Consider the following 21809-nt stretch of genomic DNA (forward strand, 5'->3'; position numbering starts at 1 on the left):
CCTGATAAACACAGAAAGCATTCAGCAGAATCAGTGTTTCCTTTCCTGTCTGTGCTTGAAGTTTTCAAAAAAAAACCTTGGTTGGAAATAAAATGCTTCTCAGCGAAGAGGAAAATCTGTTTTCATGGCTTGACTAAAGTCGTGACCATTTTGAATTCCAAATTTTCACAACACATTGAATCAGTAAGATTCCAGGTAAATCTGCTATAATAATGGGATTTAAAAATGCTGAGTTAGTTTATTATAAAATGTAAGCTGTGAAAAGCAGAATGCAAAAGTGCAAAAAATTCTGGTTCCAGATTGCTCCATCCACATGTTGGTTGAATCACCAACTGCTCTTTCCACCTGAATTAAAGATAAGTTTTTCAAACCGGATCCGTCATCCTTTTTCTGTTATATTTTCTTCCCAATGTTGCTGTTTGTGTTTTCATCCAATTTTCTGTGTTAAATTCCACCATGTTGTGCTGTATACTAACACCAGGTATACTTTTTATGATATTTTACCAAAACAGATAAACAGAGTCGGAACAAACACACCTATCCCGTGACAATGGTTTCATAACAGTTCTTACAGCAGGTCAAAGGTCGAGGTCCCAGCTTCAGGTTAAAATTTCGTGAAAAATGATTTTGGGTCAAACTTTGACCTTGAACTTGCAACTTCCATCCATCGAGCAGAATTAATTAGATTCCTGGTAAACTCTCACCAACTCTGCTTTACAAACAGCCGACTGGTTTAGTGGTAACTAAGTTCACCCTTCACATCTTTAAATATAATATTCAACATAATTTGGCCTAAAATAAGGTTGTTCTTCAACCTTTTTAAAAGGTTCAACCTTCAATCTTCAATAAGGTTTATAGCTCAAGACGAGCTAAAAACTCCCGACGTGGTGATGCACAGGAAAGGTGTTGCATCAGTGAGCATACCTTCCTCTGAAAGCAAAGGTAAGCCTCTTCTCTTCTCATCCAGTGATTCCTCGAGGACGTTAAAGATGCCACTGCAGTCCTCAAGAACAGGCCATTGTTTCCCGGTGCAGAGGCCCATAATCACAAGTAAATCTTCATCTGATTTGTTGTAAACGAGATTAAAGAAGAATCGAATGATGAATGAAGTAATGAGGTATAAAATGATGTCATACATGTACAAGAGGGAGGGTAACATGTCATGGATGGGATTTCCATTCACAATTCAATTTCGGCTCCGCTCCAGACATCGTGACATTCACTAAATCAATGAGTTCCTGTGTTAGTACATAGCACGGATCAGCACGGGAAACACAAGTTATCGGTACGGAGTGAACGTCACGTTCCGGGTCTGGACCCCTTGTCCTCGGGTAAACCGAACATGGACCCGCGGTCTTCTGGAGAACCTCCCGGACCGACCACGTATCCTCCATCGGAGCCGCTCGTGGATCCCGAGGTGTTCGCTCTGAGATCTCGGGTCATGGTGGACCGCACGTCGTGTCGTGTGAAGGACGGTACGCTGTGGTAACCGAGTGAAGAGCGCGAGCTGTTTGGGGAAAAAGCGAACCGCGAGATCGCGGTGTCTGATTGGTTCCCGCCACATCACGTGTCCATGATTTGAAATACATACAAAGATTGAACGTTTCGTTTTAACGGATTGTTTGTGTTTCAGATTGTGTTGTGAAAGTGGAAAATCGAGTCCGAGTTCGTCGATGATTATTCCCTGGATACGAATGAACGTTCCATGTTTTCTGTTTTTGTATTTATCGACAATCTTCCCTCCATAACGGAGTTATATATGGGTATGTGGGTATGTAGGTGGGTAGGTATCACCTACTCCTCAGGGAGGATTGACCGAGGAAGCTGAAACTTTCAGGAATTAATTGTGTCTGTGCAAGTTCCGATTGATTCCATCAATTTTTGAGGAAAAAGTTAATTCAGGAACCTTCGGGACCCCCAATCATGATGATAGGAGGAAAACCACGGGGAAACCTTCCCGGGTCAGATTACCGTCACGTGTGTCCGAGTGGAGCTCGGGTTTCGAACACCAGACGGTCTCCTTGGGTTCACCTGAGGCTGTCCCTTCGGGTGAGTGCCTGGAATGTCCTTTCCATAAGAAAGGATGATCACCTGTCTCTGTTATGGCGGACAAGCTCGAAATGGCGACGGGCATGAAAAGGCGGACGAGCTCGAAATGGCGGACGACCTCAAAATGGCGGACGACCTCGAAATGGCGGACGACCTCGAAATGGCGGACGTGCTCGAAATGGCGGACGAGCTCGAAATGAAATGACGGATGAGTTTGAAATGCCGGACGAGCTCAAAATGGCGGACGAGCTTGAAATGAAATGACGGACGAGTTTGAAATGGCGGATGAGCTTGAAATGGAGGGTGAGCTCAAAATGGCGGGTGAGCACGAAAAGCAAAACAGCTTGGAGGGAAGTGTGCATACTTCTCGAGTATCCTCCCAACCTTTCCTTCGAATTTAAAGACGCAAATAGAAATTTGACTGACTGCTAAATGATTAATAATAGCCCTTCTCTCCACATCAAACTGAATACTTTGACCATGTAATCATGGAGAATCACAGCTTGACTTCTTCATCGAGCAGGTGGTTCGCCTTGCAGTGGAAATCCTTTGGTTTTTGGGTCACTTAGTGGGAGCAGAAACTTATTTTGGAGGAAAGGCAGTTCATATTGTACAAGACATATTGAGTTTATATTGTAACATTCGGAAATCAAGACAGGAGGAAAAAGCCTTTTGGTCCATGATGCATGTGCCACACCATCGTGACAGCAATCCCACTGAACATCAGACACGTGGACAATGGTTGAATTTGAAATATTTCGATACTTCTTGGGATCAACCACAATCTCTTATAAGGCTGAATGGTTCTGTTTTCTTCCTTGTAGCCCTCTCCACTCACCAGAAGGTTATTTTTTGCTGTAAGACAATACCACCCCCCCCACCTCCCTCCCACCCCATCTCATCCCAACACACACCACTCGTCCTCATACATTTCTCTTGAAGATGAGCACTTTCTCAAACTCCCAAATCTCAAAATAAACAACATCCTGTCTAATTGGACAGATGATATCTGTGATTTGGCCTCCAAAGCCCACTGCTGCCTTGTGATTCTTGGAAAGGGGAGGTCCTTTGTCAAGTATCATGGTATGAAAGGCTTTCAATGATCTGGCATGAAAAGAGCTCCGAACTCCACACAACTGCTGTCGCTTCCAAGATTCCCCTCATTTAAACCATCAAAACATTCTCTCTGTACCAGAGGCATTGGTGGTGTTGACATATTTCACCAGCTCTGTTGTGCTCCTATTACCTCTGCCACCGAAGATGAATGGAGGTTATGTTTTCACCACTGTCTGTGTTTTTGTCAGTTTGTCTGTCTGTGAACAGGATATCTCAAAGGGTGTGGACAGATTTGTAGAAAATTTGGTGGAGAGGTTGGATGTGTGACAAGGATGAAATTATTATATTTTGGTGAAGATCGGGATCCCGAAACTTGAATGTTTTTAAGTGATTCTTTACCATTGAGAGATCGGGCCAAAATCGATATATAGCAGGATCTCTCATAAGGTTATGGACGCATGTAGCCGGAACTTGGTGGACAGGTTGGGTGTGTGATAAGGACTAATCAATTCAAGTTTGGTGTCGATCCGGATCCTGATCCGGAAGGAATAATTTTTTTAATTTTCTGAGTGATTCTTCACCATTGAGAGATGGGGCTGAAAACGACATATAACATGATATTTTAAAACGTTGTGGACAGGTTATGACAAAACTAAGTGGATGTGTCGGATAGGTGACAAGAACAAGCCAATTTGATTTTGGTTCAGGCCCGGATACAGATCTGGCCTATCAGTGGGATACATAATATAAGAGGTGTGCACTCTACTGAGTGGTGTTCTCATTCCTCCTGCCATCATCATAGTCCTGCACACTTCAGAAACTACTCACAGCCCTCGACTTTGGTCCCATTTTGTGGTGTTTCAGCGTGAATTAAAAATGGTTTAAATTTAAATTTTTTGGCATCAATCTCCACAAAATTCCCCATGATAACAAAGTGAAAAAATGGTTTCAGAAATATTTACAAAATAATTCAAAATGAAAAGCTGAAATGTCTTGAGTCAATAATGATTGAACTCCTTTGCTATGACACTCCAAATTGAGCTCAGCTGCATCCAAGTTCCTTGGATTATCCTTGAAATGTCTCTTCAACTTGATTGGAGTGCACCTGTGGTCAAATCAATTGACTGGACATGATTTATAAAGAAACACACCTTTCTGTGTGAGGTCCCACAGTTGACGGTGCATGTCAGAGCAGAAATTCTCCCATGAAGTCCAACGAAATGTCCATAGAACTCCGAGATAGAATTGTGAGGAGGCATAGATCTGGTAAAGGGTATAAAACAATTTCTGGAGTGTTGGACATTCCCAAGAGCACAGTGAGCTCCATCATAAGGAAATGGAAAGAATATGTAACAACTCAGACTCTTCCTGGAGTTGGCTGTCTGAGCAAAATGAACAACTGGGCAAGAAGGACCTAAGTCAGGGAGGTGACCAAGAACCCAATGACCACTCTAACAGAACTACATTGTTCCTTGGCTGAGATGGGAGAACCTGCCAGAAGGACAACAGTCTCGGCAGCACTTCAGAAATCTCGGCTTTACGAGATAGTGGCCAGACAAGGCAATCCTGAGAAAAAAGGCACATGACAGCACACCTGAAGTTTGCAAAAAGGTGGGTGAAAGACTCTGAGAGCATGAGGCAAAAGACGACAGTCTGATGAGACGAAAATTGAACTCTGGCCTGAATGCAAAGCGCTACGTCTGGAGGAAACCGAGCAAAGCTAATGACCAAACTCACAACCGTGAAGCATGGTGGTGACAGCATCATACTATGTTGATGCTTTTAAGTGGCAAGGACTGGGAGACTCGTTAGGATAGAGGGAACAATGAATGGAGTCAAATACAGTCAAATCCTTGGGGAGAACCTGCTTCAGAGTGCAAAAGACCTTTGATCATGTGGAAGATTTATATCCAACAGGACAATGACCCCAAGGATGCAGCCAAAACAACATTGGAATGGCTTCAGAACAAGAACGTGAAAGTTCTTGAGTGGCCCAGTCAAAGGCCAGACCTAAATCCCGTTGAGAATCTATGGAAAGACTTGAAGATTGCTGTTCACTGATACTCCTTATCCAACTTGACAGAGATTGAGCAAACCTGCAAGGAAGAATGGGAGAAAATCCCCAAATCCAGATATGTAAAGCTGATACAGACATCCCCAAGAAGAGTCGAAGCTGTAATCACTGCCAAAGGCGCTTCTACAAAGTATTGACTCAGGGGGTTGAATACTTATTGACGCAAGACATTTCTGCATTTCATTTGGAATTAATTTGTAAGAATTTCTGAAAACATGTTTTCTCTTTGTCATTGTGGGGTATTTTGTGTCGATTGGTGACAAAAAAATTTTTTAATTTCATCCATTTTAAATTCAGGTTGGAACGCACCAAAATGTGACAAAAGTGGAGGTGTGTGAATCCCTTCTGAAGGCATTGTCTCTGAGCCTCAACATCTCTGTTGAAGATTAGAGACAATAATATATAGATAAGTACGTGTTTGGATCTTGATCTTGTTTGGATCAATAAAGTTTGTGCCTTGATTATTTTTTATTTTTTTTGAGGATTTGTGTTGTATTAAACCGATGGAGCATGCGGGTCATCCCACAGGAATTCTGCTGACATTCTGATCTCTCTTTATCTCTCTCTCTACCGCTCTCTCTCTCTCTCTCTCTCTCTCTCTCTCTCTCTCTCTCTCTCTCTCTCTCTCTCTCTCTCTCTCTCTCTCTCTCTCTCTCTCTCTCTCTCTCTCTCTCTCTCTCTCTCTGCCTCTCTCTTTCTCTCATCTTTAAAAGTTGTGGGTGGGTGTTTCTGTGGGTCATAAATTGAAAGCACGTTTGTGACCATCTGTCTTCTCCAGCAGGCAGAAGCGTATTATGCTCATTGCGACACACAAATGACAATGCTCCATCAGAAGAGGAGGGATAGTGAGGTGTCGGTCAAACTGTCTTCAATTAGGCATGTATATTTCACTCGTCAGTGTGACATGTTTCCCTGGAATTGTCATCCTGATTGTGCAAAAAAAAAATTAATACCTGATAAACACAGAAAGCATTCAGCAGAATCAGTGTTTCCTTTCCTGTCTGTGCTTGAAGTTTTCAAAAAAAACCTTGGTTGGAAATAAAATGCTTCTCAGCGAAGAGGAAAATCTGTTTTCATGGCTTGACTAAAGTCGTGACCATTTTGAATTCCAAATTTTCACAACACATTGAATCAGTAAGATTCCAGGTAAATCTGCTATAATAATGGGATTTAAAAATGCTGAGTTAGTTTATTAAAAAATGTAAGCTGTGAAAAGCAGAGTTCCAGATTGCTCCATCCACATGTTGGTTGAATCACCAACTGCTCTTTCCACCTGAATTAAAGATAAGTTTTTCAAACCGGATCCGTCATCCTTTTTTCTGTTATATTTTCTTCCCAATGTTGCTGTTTGTGTTTTCATCCAATTTTCTGTGTTAAATTCCACCATGTTGTGCTGTATACTAACACCAGGTATACTTTTTATGATATTTTACCAAAACAGATCAACAGAGTCGGTACAAACATACCTATCCCGTGACAATGGTTTCATAACAGTTCTTACAGCAGGTCAAAGGTCGAGGTCCCAGCTTCAGGTTAAAATTTCGTGAAAAATGATTTTGGGTCAAACTTTGACCTTGAACTTGCAACTTCCATCCATCGAGCAGAATTAATTAGATTCCTGGTAAACTCTCACCAACTCTGCTTTACAAACAGCCGACTGGTTTATTGGTAACTAAGTTCACCCTTCACATCTTTAAATAGAATATTCAACATAATTTGGCCTATAATAAGGTTGTTCTTCAACCTTTTTAAAAGGTTCAACCTTCAATCTTCAATAAGGTTTATAGCTCAAGACGAGCTAAAAACTCCCGACGTGGTGATGCACAGGAAAGGTGTTGCATCAGTGAGCATACCTTCCTCTGAAAGCAAAGGTAAGCCTCTTCTCTTCTCATCCAGTGATTCCTCGAGGACGTTAAAGATGCCACTGCAGTCCTCAAGAACAGGCCATTGTTTCCCGGTGCAGAGGCCCATAATCACAAGTAAATCTTCATCTGATTTGTTGTAAATGAGATTAAAGAAGAATCGAATGATGAATGAAGTAATGAGGTATAAAATGATGTCATACATGTACAAGAGGGAGGGTAACATGTCATGGATGGGATTTCCATTCACAATTCAATTTCGGCTCCGCTCCAGACATCGTGACATTCACTAAATCAATGAGTTCCTGTGTTAGTACATAGCACGGATCAGCACGGGAAACACAAGTTATCGGTACGGAGTGAACGTCACGCACCGGGTCTGGACCCCTTGTACTCGGGTAAAGCGAACATGGACCCGCGGTCTTCTGGAGAACCTCCCGGACCGACCACGTATCCTCCATCGGAGCCACTCGTGGATCCCGAGGTGTTCGCTCTGAGATCTCGGGTCATGGTGGACCGCACGTCGTGTCGTGTGGAGGACGGTACGCTGTGGTAACCGAGTGAAGAGCGCGAGCTGTTTGGGGAAAAAGCGAACCGCGAGATCGCGGTGTCTGATTGGTTCCCGCCACATCACGTGTCCATGATTTGAAATAAATACAAAGATTGAACGTTTCGTTTTAACGGATTGTTTGTGTTTCAGATTGTGATGTGAAAGTGGAAAATCGAGTCCGAGTTCGTCGATGATTATTCCCTGGATACGAATGAACGTTCCATATTTTCTGTTTTTGTATTTATCGACAATCTTCCCTCCATAACGGAGTTATATATGGGTATGTGGGTATGTAGGTGGGTAGGTATCACCTACTCCTCAGGGAGGATTTGACCGAGGAAGCTGAAACTTTCAGGGATTAATGAGGGAACCCCGACATTGTGTCTGTGCAAGTTCCGATTGATTCCATCAATTTTTGAGGAAAAAGTTAATTCAGGAACCTTCGGGACCCCCATTCATGATGATAGGAGGAAAACCACGGGGAAACCTTCCCGGGTCAGATTACCGTCACGTGTGTCCGAGTGGTGCTCGGGTTTCGAACACCAGACGGTCTCCTTGGGTTCACCTGAGACTGTCCCTTCGGGTGAGTGCCTGGAATGTCCTTTCCATAAGAAAGGATGATCACCTGTCTCTGTTATGGCGGACAAGCTCGAAATGGCGACGGGCACGAAATGGCGGATGGGCATGAAAAGGCGGACGAGCTCGAAATGGCGGACGACCTCAAAATGGCGGACGTGCTCGAAATGGCGGACGAGCTCGAAATAAAATGACGGATGAGTTTGAAATGCCGGACGAGCTCAAAATGGCGGACGAGCTTGAAATGGTGGGCGAGCTTGAAATGAAATGACGGACGAGTTTGAAATGGCGGATGAGCTTGAAATGGAGGGTGAGCTCAAAATGGCGGGTGAGCACGAAAAGCAAAACAGCTTGGAGGGAAGTGTGCATACTTCTCGAGTATCCTCCCAACCTTTCCTTCGAATTTAAAGATGCATATAGAAATTTGACTGATTGCTAAATGATTAATAATAGCCCTTCTCTCCAGATCAAACTGAATACTTTGACCATGTAATCATGGAGAATCACAGCTTGACTTCTTCATCGACCAGGTGGTTCGCCTTGCAGTGGAAATCCTTTGGTTTTTGGGTCACTTAGTGGGAGCAGAAACTTATTTTGGAGGAACGGCAGTTCATATTGTACAAGACATATTGAGTTTATATTGTAACATTAGGAAATCAAGACAGGAGGAAAAAGCCTTTTGGTCCATAACGCATGTGCCACACCATCGTGACAGCAATCCCACTGAACATCAGACACGTGGACAATGGTTGAATTTGAAATATTTCGATACTTCATGGGATGAACCACAATCTCTTATAAGGCTGAATGGTTCTGTTTTCTTCCTTGTAGCCCTCTCCACTCACCAGAAGGTTATTTTTTGCTGTAAGACAATACGACCCCCTCACCTCCCCTCTCACCCCATCTCACCCCAACACACACCACTCGTCCTATCTGTGATTTGGCCTCCAAAGCCCACTGCTGCCTTGTGATTCTTAGAAAGGGGAGGTCCTTTGTCAAGTATCATGGTATGAAAGGCTTTCAATGATCTGGCATGAAAAGAGCTCCGAACTCCACACAACTGCTGTCGCTTCCAAGATTCCCCTCATTTAAACCATCAAAACATTCTCTCTATACCAGAGGCATTGGTGGTCTTGACATATTTCACCAGCTCTGTTGTGCTCCTATTACCTCTGCCACCGAAGATGAATGGAGGTTATGTTTTCACCACTGTCTGTGTTTTTGTCAGTTTGTCTGTCTGTGAACAGGATATCTCAAAGGTTGTGGACAGATTTGTAGAAAATTTGGTGGAGAGGTTGGATGTGTGACAAGGATGAAATTATTATATTTTGGTGAAGATCGGGATCCCGAAACTTGAATGTTTTTAAGTGATTCTTTACCATTGAGAGATCGGGCCAAAATCGATATATAGCAGGATCTCTCATAAGGTTATGGACGCATGTAGCCGGAACTTGGTGGACAGGTTGGGTGTGTGATAAGGACTAATCAATTCTAGTTTGGTGTCGATCCGGATCCGGATCCGGAAAGGATATTTTTTTAATTATCTGAGTGATTCTTCACCATTGAGAGATGGGGCTAAAAACGACATATAACATGATATTTTAAAACGTTGTGGACAGGTTATGACAAAACTAAGTGGATGTGTCAGATAGGTGACAAGAACATGCCAATTTGATTTGGGTTCAGGCCCGGATACAGATCCGGCCTATCAGTGGGATACATAATATAAGAGGTGTGCACTCTACTGAGTGGTGTTCTCGTTCCTCCTGCCATCATCATTTTCCTGCACACTTCAGAAAGTACTCACAGCCCTCGACTTTGGTCCCATTTTGTTGTGTTTCAACGTTAATTAAAAATCGTTTAAATTTAAATTTTTTGTCATCAATCTCCACAAAATACTCCATGATAACAAAGTGAAAAAATGGTTTCAGAAATATTTACAAATTAATTCAAAATAAAAATCTGAAATGTCTTGAGTCAATAATGATTGAACTCCTTTGCTATGACACTCCAAATTGAGCTCAGCTGCATCCAAGTTCCCTGGATTGTCCTTGAAATGTCTCTTCAACTTGATTGGAGTCCACCTGTGGTCAAATCAATTTACTGGACATGATTTATAAAGAAACACACCTTTCTGTGTGAGGTCCCATAGTTGACGGTGCATGTCAGAGCAGAAATTCTCCCATGAAGTCCAACGAAATGTCCATAGAACTCCGAGATAGAATTGTGAGGAGGCATAGATCTGGTAAAGGGTATAAAACAATTTCTGGAGTGTTGGACATTCCCAAGAGCACAGTGAGCTCCATCATAAGGAAATGGAAAGAATATGTAACAACCCAGACTCTTCCTGGAGTTGGCTGTCTGAGCAAAATGAACAACTGGGCAAGAAGGACCTTAGTCAGGGAGGTGACCAAGAACCCAATGACCACTCTAACAGAACTACATTGTTCCTTGGCTGAGATGGGAGAACCTGCCAGAAGGACAACAGTCTCGGCAGCACTTCAGAAATCTCGGCTTTACGAGATAGTGGCCAGACAAGGCAATCCTGAGAAAAAAGGCACATGACAGCACACCTGAAGTTTGCAAAAAGGTGGGTGAAAGACTCTGAGAGCATGAGGCAAAAGACTACAGTCTGATGAGACGAAAATTGAACTCTGGCCTGAATGCAAAGCGCTATGTCTGGAGGAAACCGAGCAAAGCTAATGACCAAACTCACAACCGTGAAGCATGGTGGTGACAGCATCATACTATGTTGATGCTTTTAAGTGGCAAGGACTGGGAGACTCGTTAGGATAGAGGGAACAATGAATGGAGTCAAATACAGGCAAATCCTTGGGGAGAACCTGCTTCAGAGTGCAAAAGACCTTTGATCATGTGGAAGATTTATATCCAACAGGACAATGACCCCAAGGATGCAGCCAAAACAACATTGGAATGGATTCAGAACAAGAACGTGAAAGTTCTTGAGTGGCCCAGTCAAAGGCCAGACCTAAATCCCGTTGAGAATCTATGGAAAGACTTGAAGATTGCTGTTCACTGATACTCCTTATCCAACTTGACAGAGGTTGAGAAAACCTGCAAGGAAGAATGGGAGAAAATCCCCAAATCCAGATATGTAAAGCTGATACAGACATCCCCAAGAAGAGTCGAAGCTGTAATCGCTGCCAAAGGCGCTTCTACAAAGTATTGACTCAGGGGGTTGAATACTTGTTGACGCAAGACATTTCTGCATTTCATTTGGAATTAATTTGTAAGAATTTCTGAAAACATGTTTTCTCTTTGTCATTGTGGGGTATTTTGTGTCGATTGGTGACAAAAAAAATTTTTAATTTCATCCATTTTAAATTCAGGTTGGAACGCACCAAAATGTGACAAAAGTGGAGGTGTGTGAATCCCTTCTGAAGGCATTGTCTCTGAGCCTCAACATCTCTGTTGAAGATTAGAGACAATAATATATAGAGAAGTACGTGTTTGGATCTTGATCTTGTTTGGATCAATAAAGTTTGTGTCTTGATTATTTTTTATTTTTTTGAGGATTTGTGTTGTATTAAACCGATGGAGCATGCGTGTTATCCCACAGGAATTCTGCTGACATTCTGATATCTCTCTCTCTCTCTCTCTCTCTCTCTCTCTCTCTCTCTCTCTCTCTCTCTCTCTCTCTCTCTCTCTCTCTCTCTCTCTCTCTCTCTCTCTCTCTCTCTCTCTCTCTCTCTCTCTCCCTCTCTCTCTCTCTCTCTCTCTCTCTCTCTCTCTCTCTCTCTCTCTCTCTCTCTCTCTCTCTCTCTCTCTCTGCCTCTCTCTTTCTCTCATCTTTAAAAGTTGTGGGTGGGTGTGTCTGTGGGTCATAAATTGAAAGCACGTTTGTGACCATCTGTCTTCTCCAGCAAGCAGAAGCGTATTGTGACGTCCACGGGACTAAAACAGTCCCGCCAACGTAGAATGAGCCGAAACGATGGAGGCGGTTTATGTCTTTATCACCCAAAGGTGGCGGTTCTAATCGCTCCACCGCAAACGGGACGAGGAAGGTGGCACGAGTCGCTTTTCACTGAGTTGATAACGTTTATTCCTCTAACCAGAAATAACAAGACTCGGCAAGAAGAGGGATCCGGGGCGATTCGACGGGATGGTGGTGTGGGTTCGGGCGTGGGGAAAACACAGACAATTCCAATGAATATACAAATCTCAAACCCTCTAAGGCGCCAGGTACACACACACACACACACACACACACACACACACACACACACACACACACACACACAAAACGTAGCTATTCCTGGTGGTCAGGCTGGACCGTGGTGTGGACGCAACAGTCCTTCGATTGGCGTCGGACGAACTGGCCTTGCTCTCGTCAGGGGGGGCAGGAGAAACCGTGGTGCTGTCGACCTCCTGGTCTCGGCCCAAGTCCGCTCACAGCCGCCAGGGAACCAGCTCCGGCGCCAAACCGCGAGCAGGAGAGGGAGGCAGGTCCGCCCGCCGTTCGACCCCGTACTCCGAGCCAGCAGAACCCCAGAGCCAACCAAGGTGAGGCACGAGGCTCAGCAAGGCTACAAGACACGATGAAACCAGGGCCGAATCAGCGCAACAACACAGCACGCTCCCAGCACAACAGCCTCCACGAAAACAGTTTTCTGTCCCGATCTTCTTCCTCTTCCTTTTCGACCCCGAACAGAACCTTTTTATCCTCCCGTCCTCGTCACTTCCAATCGAGCCGTTTTATTGGCCCACCGCCGTCGCCTTCCGCCAATCGTGATCACGGGGCGGAGCCATCCGCAGCACTGTCCTGTGACGTCACGGCAAGCCTCCAGAGAATACTAAAAGGGGTTTACGCAGACACACTTACCCTATCCCGTATCCCTATCTAATTACGTGACAATTATCATTTCCCCCTTGAAGAAACGGACATTTACTAGACAACTTATCACCACTGAATTGCTACTTATTACATCGAGATCCTGGTAAACTCGAACAGCATGGCATACCTAATTAAACATCCTAATTACCCTTTGAATGCATACCCCCCCCTCAAACGTAACACTGCCCCCTCCTCTGGTACCGCAGCTCCTGCAAGGTATATCACAGGCGCTACCGTACCAGCCTTAACACTTACTGACTCACACCTAATTAACCTAACGAAATAAAGTAGGAGGGGCAATGGTCAGCGAGTCACAGCTAACTTACCTATCCTGCTTAATGTACTACCCCCTTATGGCCTTATCCTCGCCGAAACAATCATTCATTTTTTTATTTTTTTATTTTATTTTATCACATGAGAGCACTGAGCGAAGTTGCACTCCATCCTCTGGATCATCGCTCTTGCCCAACAATCTTCCAGTGATCTGGGGAGGGGAAATAAAAGGTTCCACAAAAACACAACACTTATACTTTACATTCCTACTCTAAGCCTTAACGACACTATTCATGGGATATTACACTTGACCGCCTCCCCCAGTGGATGCTAATAGACCCAGCGTTACCTGGAGAGCCAATTTTCAAATTTGCTTGCCCCAAAATTATGCGGACATCATGCCCTTGCTGCACATGTCAAGTTGTGCCGGATCGAGTGGGACTCACACATCTTCACAACACTCACACCATGGTAATCATCACATTTCTCGGTCATGGTCCCCATTTTAATGATGCAGGCTGAACCCCGTCATGGCCGTGGGGTGGGTTACCACAAGATGATGGGGGCATCTCAGGTGCAACCATGCCCACAGGTAAGCTTTAGTCCAACCCGGACGTTTCTCCGCCCCGCTCCCTTTGATTCCCACCCCCCCTGGTAGCCATCAGCTCTAACCCCGTACAACACACTGGAAGGGGTCTCACTGGCTCCTCTGGCCTTCCTGGGTCGCCAAGGTCCTACCCGCCTTGGTCGCCAAATCAGACCCTCTCCCAGTTGCCTCCAGACACTGTCACCGTTAGCCACCAGGGGTGAATCTCCTTGAAGGGGGGGTCGCAATTCCCGCTCACCGTGAGCTTCAGCAATCCCTGTGGACAAGCACATCATCTCCACCCACAAAACCCACATGACTCCCCCACCCCATTGGCCTTACATGTGACACCTGCATTTCTAACACTTCACCGACCATGACCTTCCCTGTTACCACACCATGTCCAATAAAAATCAATGTGTGCACCATACATTTCACTTCTTAACTTGAAGCAACTCACACAGCACTTCTCACCCGATCCACGCACCAGCCATTGGACAGCCACTCGTGCCCGCTTTGTTACCAATTACCCATTGTCCCTATTGTCACTCTAAAACCCAGCAGCACTAACAAACCCGTGCCAATTTTTCCACAATTCACTTTTTTTTTTTTACCAAAGGAGGCACTTCGCCACAATCTCACCAGCCGAGCATGGCCCTATATGCTCAGCCCGATCTAGTCTCCCCGACCCCCGACAGTGATTTCCGGACCCGACCTATGAAAGGGCATCTCAGATAGACCTGGTGGTTCAGCAGGAGGATTCATCCTCTCCGGGCTTGAAAGTCTATTGGAGGGTCTCTCCATCGCCGGGTACCGGCAATATCGTTGCATGTGTCCTCTTCGCCCGCACCGGAAAAAACTCCCCATAAAAGGCCCCCGTGAGTATCGGTGAAATGTCTCTTCCGGTTCCGGACCCCCTCGGCCATAATCGAATTGCTCTATTGGCTGGGCTGGACCCTGCCGCTTTGGCGCACAAACTACCGGATTACCCTTTATCAAACTTGACAGTTTCTGGCAAATTTCCTGAAATATTTGGGTAATGCCAATTTCTCGCAGCCCCCCTCCCTGATCCTGGATCTCCGCCTGTCGGATCGTCACCGATGGCCTCTCTGGAACCCGACCCGGCCGACTCCACGAGGCCAGCCTGGCTGCGCACTCAGCCGCTCGGTGAACGGTGGGTGGATCCTGTAACTCCACTAGCGCTCGGACCTCAGGGTCAGGAAGAGCAGCGAAACATTTCTCTAGTGCCAGTCTGTCCCATGCCTCCACTGTAAGGTCCCGATATGCGATCCTGACTGATTGGAAAATGTCCTGTGCCAGCTCCTGCACTGTCTCACCCGGCTTTAATCTGCGGTGCTGGAGCTGGGCCCGCACCAGATCACAGTTCGCTGCAAACCCAAACCGACGGCTCAACGCCTCGCAAATGTGGGAGCTGGTCAACATCCCCTCTGCGATCACGTTTAACACATCTGCGGCTGGTCCCCGCAACGTTGCCACCAAATTCCCTGTACGTTCCCGCTCATTCCACCCGTTTAGTCGGGAAATACACTCAAATTGCGTCAGAAAAGCTTCAAGGCTCCCTGACCCGTCAAAATTTACCAGGGGGATCACTTTTACGGTGGCCCGCTTCTCAGTTTCTCCCTTGTCCAAATCCAGCCCAGGGATCAAACACCCTTGTGGCTGCGTATCCAATTTCGGAGCCCACTGTGGCCAAAGATATTTTGTGGTGAGGGTCTCATGGGTCAATTTTGCTTCCTGTTCCAAACGTTGAATGGACCGATTCACCTCTTCCCGCAGGATCTTCTGGGCCTGCACAACCTCCTCCAAGGCTCCGTCGCGAGTTTGTAGCTGCTCCTCAACCAACCCGGACACTCTACTTACAAAAGACGGCTCTACCAGGCCTTTATCCAAGACTTCATCTTGGCTCATAATTTTATCTTGTTCGTCCAAACGAGCCTCCAATCCTTTTACCTCCTCCGCCAAATTCATCCCTTGCTTCCTCAGCTCTCCCCACTCTTCTATTTGCAGCTGCATACGAGCATCCACACAGGCACGATGACGTTCCAGGCTTTCATCCACTTTATCAACCCGAATGTTCGTTGCATCAATTTTATCTACCAATTTTTTCCGTATATTTTCCCCCTCCAATGTAATTTCTACCTTTGTTTCCTCCAATCTATCCTCGAATTTACTTTGTATTTCCCCCAATTGAACATCCACACACTCCTGCATCTCAGTTTTCATTTTCTCCATCTTTTCCCCCAATTCATCCCTCATTAAATCAATCCGTGCACCCAACTGTTCCCCCATTACCCCCAATTGATCTGTCATTTATGCCCTCTGTGTCACGAATTGATTTGCTATTTGTGCCGTCATGTCCCCCATTAAACGTTCCAACATTGTCTGGATCGTCATCGCACCGGTTTCCGGCGCTGCCGGCCCCGTTACGGGAGATGAAGCACGGTCCACGCTCGGAATGGGGGAGGTTCCAATCCGACCCCCGTCTCTCCCTTCTTCCCCCGACTCGCTGCCAGACACGTGGCCTTCCTCCTCAAACATCTGCACATCCGCCATGGTGCAGAAGTCCGTCTGCCGCCAATTAAATTTAATTTGAAAAATCCCGCCAAAATTTTCCCGCGCTTTTCTGTAGTAATTTTATATTCCAATTCGTGGCGAGATTTCAGTACTGGTATATTCTCCAGATACCGAATATAATTTAGAGGGGTTTGAACATCCAACACCCTGACACCAATGTGACGTCCACGGGACTTGAACAGTCCCGCCAACGGAGAATGAGCCGAAACGATGGAGGCGGTTTATTTATTTATAACCCAAAGATGGCGGTTCTAATCGCTCTACCGCAAACGGGACGAGGAAGGTGGCACGAGTCGCTTTTCACTGAGTTGATAACGTTTATTCCTCTAACCAAAAATAACAAGACTCGGCAAGAAGAGGGATCCAGGGCGATTCGACGGGATGGTGTGGGATCGGGCGTAGGGAAAACACAGACAATTCCAAGGAAAAGACAAATCTCAAACCCTCTAAGGTGCCAGGTACACACACACACACACACACACACACACAGACACACACACAAAACGCAGCTATTCCTGGTGGTCAGGCTGGACCGTGGTGTGGACGCAACAGTCCTTGGATTGGCGTTGGACGAGCTGGCCTTGCTCTCGTCGGGGGGGCAGGAGAAACCGTGGTGCTGTCGACCTCCTGGTCTTGGCCCAAGTCCGCTCACAGCCGCCAGGGAACCAGCTCCGGCACCAAACCGCGAGCAGGAGAGGGAGGCAGGTCCGCCCGCCGTTCGACCCCGTACTCCGAGCCAGCAGAACCCCAGAGCCAACCAAGGTGAGGCACGAGGCTCAGCAAGGCTACAAGACACGAAGAAACCAGGGCCGAATCAGCGCAACAACAAGCATGCTCCCAGCACAACAACCTCCACCCCAAAAAAACTGTTTCGGTACCGATCTTCTTCCTCTCCTTTTCGACCCCGAACAGAGCCTTTTTATCCTCCCGTCCTTGTCAATTCCAATCGAGCCGTTTTATTGGCCCACCGCCGTCGCCTTCCGCCAATCGTGATCACGGGGCGGAGCCATCCACAGCACTGTCCTGTGACGTCACGGCAAGCCTCCAGAGAATACGAAAAGGGGTTTACGCAGACACACTTACCCTATCCCGTATCCCTATCTAATTACGTGACAATTATCATTTCCCCCTTGAAGAAATGGACACGTTCATTACTCAGTGAAACCACGCCCACACCCGATTTCAAGAATCCCATTGGACACGTTCATTGCTCTGTGAAACCACGCCCACACCAGATTTCAAATCTCCCATTTGACACGTTCATTACTCAGTGAAACCACGCCCACACCCGATTTTAAAAATTCCATTGGACAAGTTCATTGCTCTGTGAAACCACGCCCACACCTGATTTCAAGAATCCCATTGGACACGTTCATTGCTCTGTGAAACCACGCCCACACCAGATTTCAAATCTTCCATTTGACACGTTCATTACTCAGTGAAACCACGCCCACACCCGATTTCAAATGTCCCATTGGACAAGCTCATTGCACTGTGAAACCACGCCTACACCCGATTTCAAATATCCCATTGGACACGTTCATTACTCTTTGAAACCACGCCCACACCCCATTTCAGAAATCCCTTTGGACACGTTCATTGGTCTGTGAAACCACGCCCACACCAGATTTCAAATGTCCCATTGGACAAGTTCATTGCTCTTTGAAACCACGCCCACACCCGATTTCAAATGTCCCATTGGACAAGTTCATTGCTCTGTGAAACCACGCCCACACCTGATTTCAAGAATCCCATTGGACACGTTCATTGCTCTGTGAAACCACGCCCACACCAGATTTCAAATGTTCCATTTGACACGTTCATTACTCAGTGAAACCACGCCCACACCCGATTTCAAATGTCCCATTGGACAAGTTCATTGCTCTGTGAAACCACGCCCACACCTGATTTCAAGAATCCCATTGGACACGTTCATTGCTCTGTGAAACCACGCCCACACCAGATTTCAAATCTTCCATTTGACACGTTCATTACTCAGTGAAACCACGCCCACACCCGATTTCAAATGTCCCATTGGACAAGTTCATTGCTCTGTGAAACCACGCCCACACCTGATTTCAAGAATCCCATTGGACACGTTCATTGCTCTGTGAAACCACGCCCACACCAGATTTCAAATCTTCCATTTGACACGTTCATTACTCAGTAAAACCACGCCCACACCCGATTTCAAATGTCCCATTGGACAAGTTCATTGCTCTGTGAAACCACGCCCACACCTGATTTCAAGAATCCCATTGGACACGTTCATTGCTCTGTGAAACCACGCCCACACCAGATTTCAAATCTTCCATTTGACACGTTCATTACTCAGTGAAACCACGCCCACACCCGATTTCAAATGTCCCATTGGACAAGTTCATTGCTCTGTGAAACCACGCCCACACCTGATTTCAAGAATCCCATTGGACACGTTCATTGCTCTGTGAAACCACGCCCACACCAGATTTCAAATCTTCCATTTGACACGTTCATTACTCAGTGAAACCACGCCCACACCCGATTTCAAATGTCCCATTGGACAAGTTCATTGCTCTGTGAAACCACGCCCACACCTGATTTCAAGAATCCCATTGGACACGTTCATTGCTCTGTGAAACCACGCCCACACCAGATTTCAAATCTTCCATTTGACACGTTCATTACTCAGTGAAATCACGCCCACACCCGATTTCAAATGTCCCATTGGACAAGTTCATTGCTCTGTGAAACCACGCCCAGACCTGATTTCAAGAAGCCCATTGGACACGTTCATTGCTCTGTGAAACCACGCCCACACCCGATTTCAAATGTCCCATTGGACAAGTTCATTGCTCTGTGAAACCACGCCCACACCCGATTTCAAATGTCCCATTGGACAAGTTCATTGCTCTGTGAAACCACGCCCACACCTGATTTCAAGAATCCCATTGGACACGTTCATTGCTCTGTGAAACCACGCCCACACCAGATTTCAAATCTTCCATTTGACACGTTCATTACTCAGTGAAACCACGCCCACACCCGATTTCAAATGTCCCATTGGACAAGTTCATTGCTCTGTGAAACCACGCCCACACCTGATTTCAAGAATCCCATTGGACACGTTCATTGCTCTGTGAAACCACGCCCACACCCGATTTCAAATGTCCCATTGGACAAGTTCATTGCTCTGTGAAACCACGCCCACACCAGATTTCAAATGTCCCATTGGACAAGTTCATTGCTCTGTGAAACCACGCCCACACCTGATTTCAAGAATCCCATTGGACACGTTCATTGCTCTGTGAAACCACGCCCACACCAGATTTCAAATCTTCCATTTGACACGTTCATTACTCAGTGAAACCACGCCCACACCCGATTTCAAATGTCCCATTGGACAAGTTCATTGCTCTGTGAAACCACGCCCACACCTGATTTCAAGAATCCCATTGGACACGTTCATTGCTCTGTGAAACCACGCCCACACCAGATTTCAAATCTTCCATTTGACACGTTCATTACTCAGTGAAACCACGCCCACACCCGATTTCAAATGTCCCATTGGACAAGTTCATTGCTCTGTGAAACCACGCCCACACCTGATTTCAAGAATCCCATTGGACACGTTCATTGCTCTGTGAAACCACGCCCACACCAGATTTCAAATGTCCCATTGGACAAGTTCATTGCTCTGTGAAACCACGCCCACACCAGATTTCAAATGTCCCATTGGACAAGTTCATTGCTCTGTGAAACCACGCCCACACCTGATTTCAAGAATCCCATTGGACACGTTCATTGCTCTGTGAAACCACGCCCACACCAGATTTCAAATCTTCCATTTGACACATTCATTACTCAGTGAAACCACGCCCACACCCGATTTCAAATGTCCCATTGGACAAGTTCATTGCTCTGTGAAACCACGCCCACACCTGATTTCAAGAAGCCCATTGGACACGTTCATTGGTCTGTGAAACCACGCCCACACCAGATTTCAAATCTCCCATTGGACAAGTTCATTGCTCTTTGAAACCACGCCCACACCCGATTTCAAATGTCCCATTGGACAAGTTCATTGCTCTGTGAAACCACGCCCACACCTGATTTCAAGAATCCCATTGGACACGTTCATTGCTCTGTGAAACCACGCCCACACCAGATTTCAAATCTTCCATTTGACACGTTCATTACTCAGTGAAACCACGCCCACACCCGATTTCAAATGTCCCATTGGACAAGTTCATTGCTCTGTGAAACCACGCCCACACCTGATTTCAAGAATCCCATTGGACACGTTCATTGCTCTGTGAAACCACGCCCACACCAGATTTCAAATCTTCCATTTGACACGTTCATTACTCAGTGAAACCACGCCCACACCCGATTTCAAATGTCCCATTGGACAAGTTCAATGCTCCGTGAAACCACGCCCACACCCGATTTCAAGAATCCCATTGGACACATTCATTGCTCTGTGAAACCACGCCCACACCCGATTTAAAGAATCCCATTGGACACGTTCATTGCTCGGTGAAACCACGCCCACACCCGATTAAAAAAATTCAAAAAAAAATTTCCAAAAAAAAATTCACACCAAAGAAACTCGTTCGTTCCGCGCATGCGCGAACGACCCCAGAAACTCGTTCGTTCCGCGCATGCGCGAACGACCCATGAGACTCGTTCGTTCCGCGCATGCGCGAACGACCCATGAGACTCGTTCGTTCCGCGCATGCGCGAACGACCCCCGAAACTCGCATGAGCGCATGAGGTAAAAGTGACAGCTCCACCAATCAGGTTCCGAGGTGATTCGAGCTGCATAGCTAATGAGGTGAAAGTGACAGCTCCACCAATCAGGTTCCGAGGTGATTCGAGCTGCATTGATTCGCACTGAGCGCATGCGCGAACGACCCATGAAACTCGTTGGTTCCGCGCATGCGCGAACGACCCATGAGACTCGTTCGTTCCGCGCATGCGCGAACGACCCATGACACTCGTTCGTTCCGCGCATGCGCGAACGACCAAAGAAACTCGTTCGTTCCGCGCATGCGCGAACGACCCCGGAAACTCGCATGAGCGCATGAGAAAAAAGTCACAGCTCCACCAATCAGGTTCCGAGGTGATTCGTGCTGCATAGCTAATGAGGTAAAAGTCACAGCTGTTGCAGGACACATTTGGATTGAAAAAAATTATTTATCCAAGCTATTTACAAAACAAACACAACCAAACAATTTGAAAAAACCAAACGAAACAATTTGAACACACGCAAAAAATGGGGAAAAAATTACTTTTGGAAATCTTTTTGAAAACATTTTGAAAAAGTGTGGACCCTGACTGGGTGTGCAACT

At 46.0% G+C, this 21809-nt stretch overlaps 2 protein-coding genes across 23 annotated transcripts in view; both read right to left on the reverse strand.

The window, feature by feature from the left end:
• The window catches only part of LOC147007606 (uncharacterized), a 62184-nt gene extending 53859 nt beyond the window's left edge, over nucleotides 1-8325 (reverse strand). For 12 of the 16 annotated variants that reach the window (XR_015054062.1, XM_085866754.1, XM_085866760.1 and 9 more), the window contains exons 1-3: nucleotides 7416-8325; nucleotides 7033-7170; nucleotides 925-1062 (exon numbers count right to left, since the gene is read on the reverse strand). Coding sequence is in view for 13 of the 16 variants with exons in the window: in XM_085866754.1 (XP_085722880.1) it covers nucleotides 925-1062; nucleotides 7033-7170; nucleotides 7416-7551 (412 nt within the window). In the remaining 3 variants the exon portion in view is untranslated. Of the gene's footprint in view, nucleotides 1-924; nucleotides 1508-7032; nucleotides 7172-7415 lie in introns of those variants that run through there. The other 4 variants (XM_085866755.1, XM_085866765.1, XM_085866764.1 and 1 more) reach the window with 2 other exon arrangements.
• A 3861-nt stretch (nucleotides 8326-12186) lies between these two features.
• On the reverse strand, nucleotides 12187-21779 carry LOC147007607 (uncharacterized). Of its 7 annotated transcripts, none has more exons than XM_085866730.1 (3): nucleotides 20621-21779; nucleotides 17355-20564; nucleotides 12187-17261 (listed from the first exon to the last, which is right to left on the reverse strand). In XM_085866730.1, exon 3 carries the CDS (start codon nucleotides 16210-16212, stop codon nucleotides 14557-14559), a length of 1656 nt encoding a protein of 551 aa, XP_085722856.1. In that variant the 5' UTR covers nucleotides 16213-17261; nucleotides 17355-20564; nucleotides 20621-21779; the 3' UTR covers nucleotides 12187-14556. The 7 variants fall into 7 exon arrangements, with proteins under 7 accessions (XP_085722856.1, XP_085722859.1, XP_085722854.1 ...); XM_085866733.1 differs by having other exon boundaries at nucleotides 17355-19892; nucleotides 19949-21779; XM_085866728.1 differs by having other exon boundaries at nucleotides 17355-19556; nucleotides 19613-21779.
• Between the last annotated feature and the right edge of the window lie 30 nt (nucleotides 21780-21809).

Source organism: Eptatretus burgeri, unplaced genomic scaffold (assembly GCF_056783735.1).
Source record: "Eptatretus burgeri isolate ZD-2024b unplaced genomic scaffold, Ebu_testis_v1 Ebu_testis_scaffold_72, whole genome shotgun sequence".
NCBI lineage: Eukaryota > Metazoa > Chordata > Myxini > Myxiniformes > Myxinidae > Eptatretus > Eptatretus burgeri.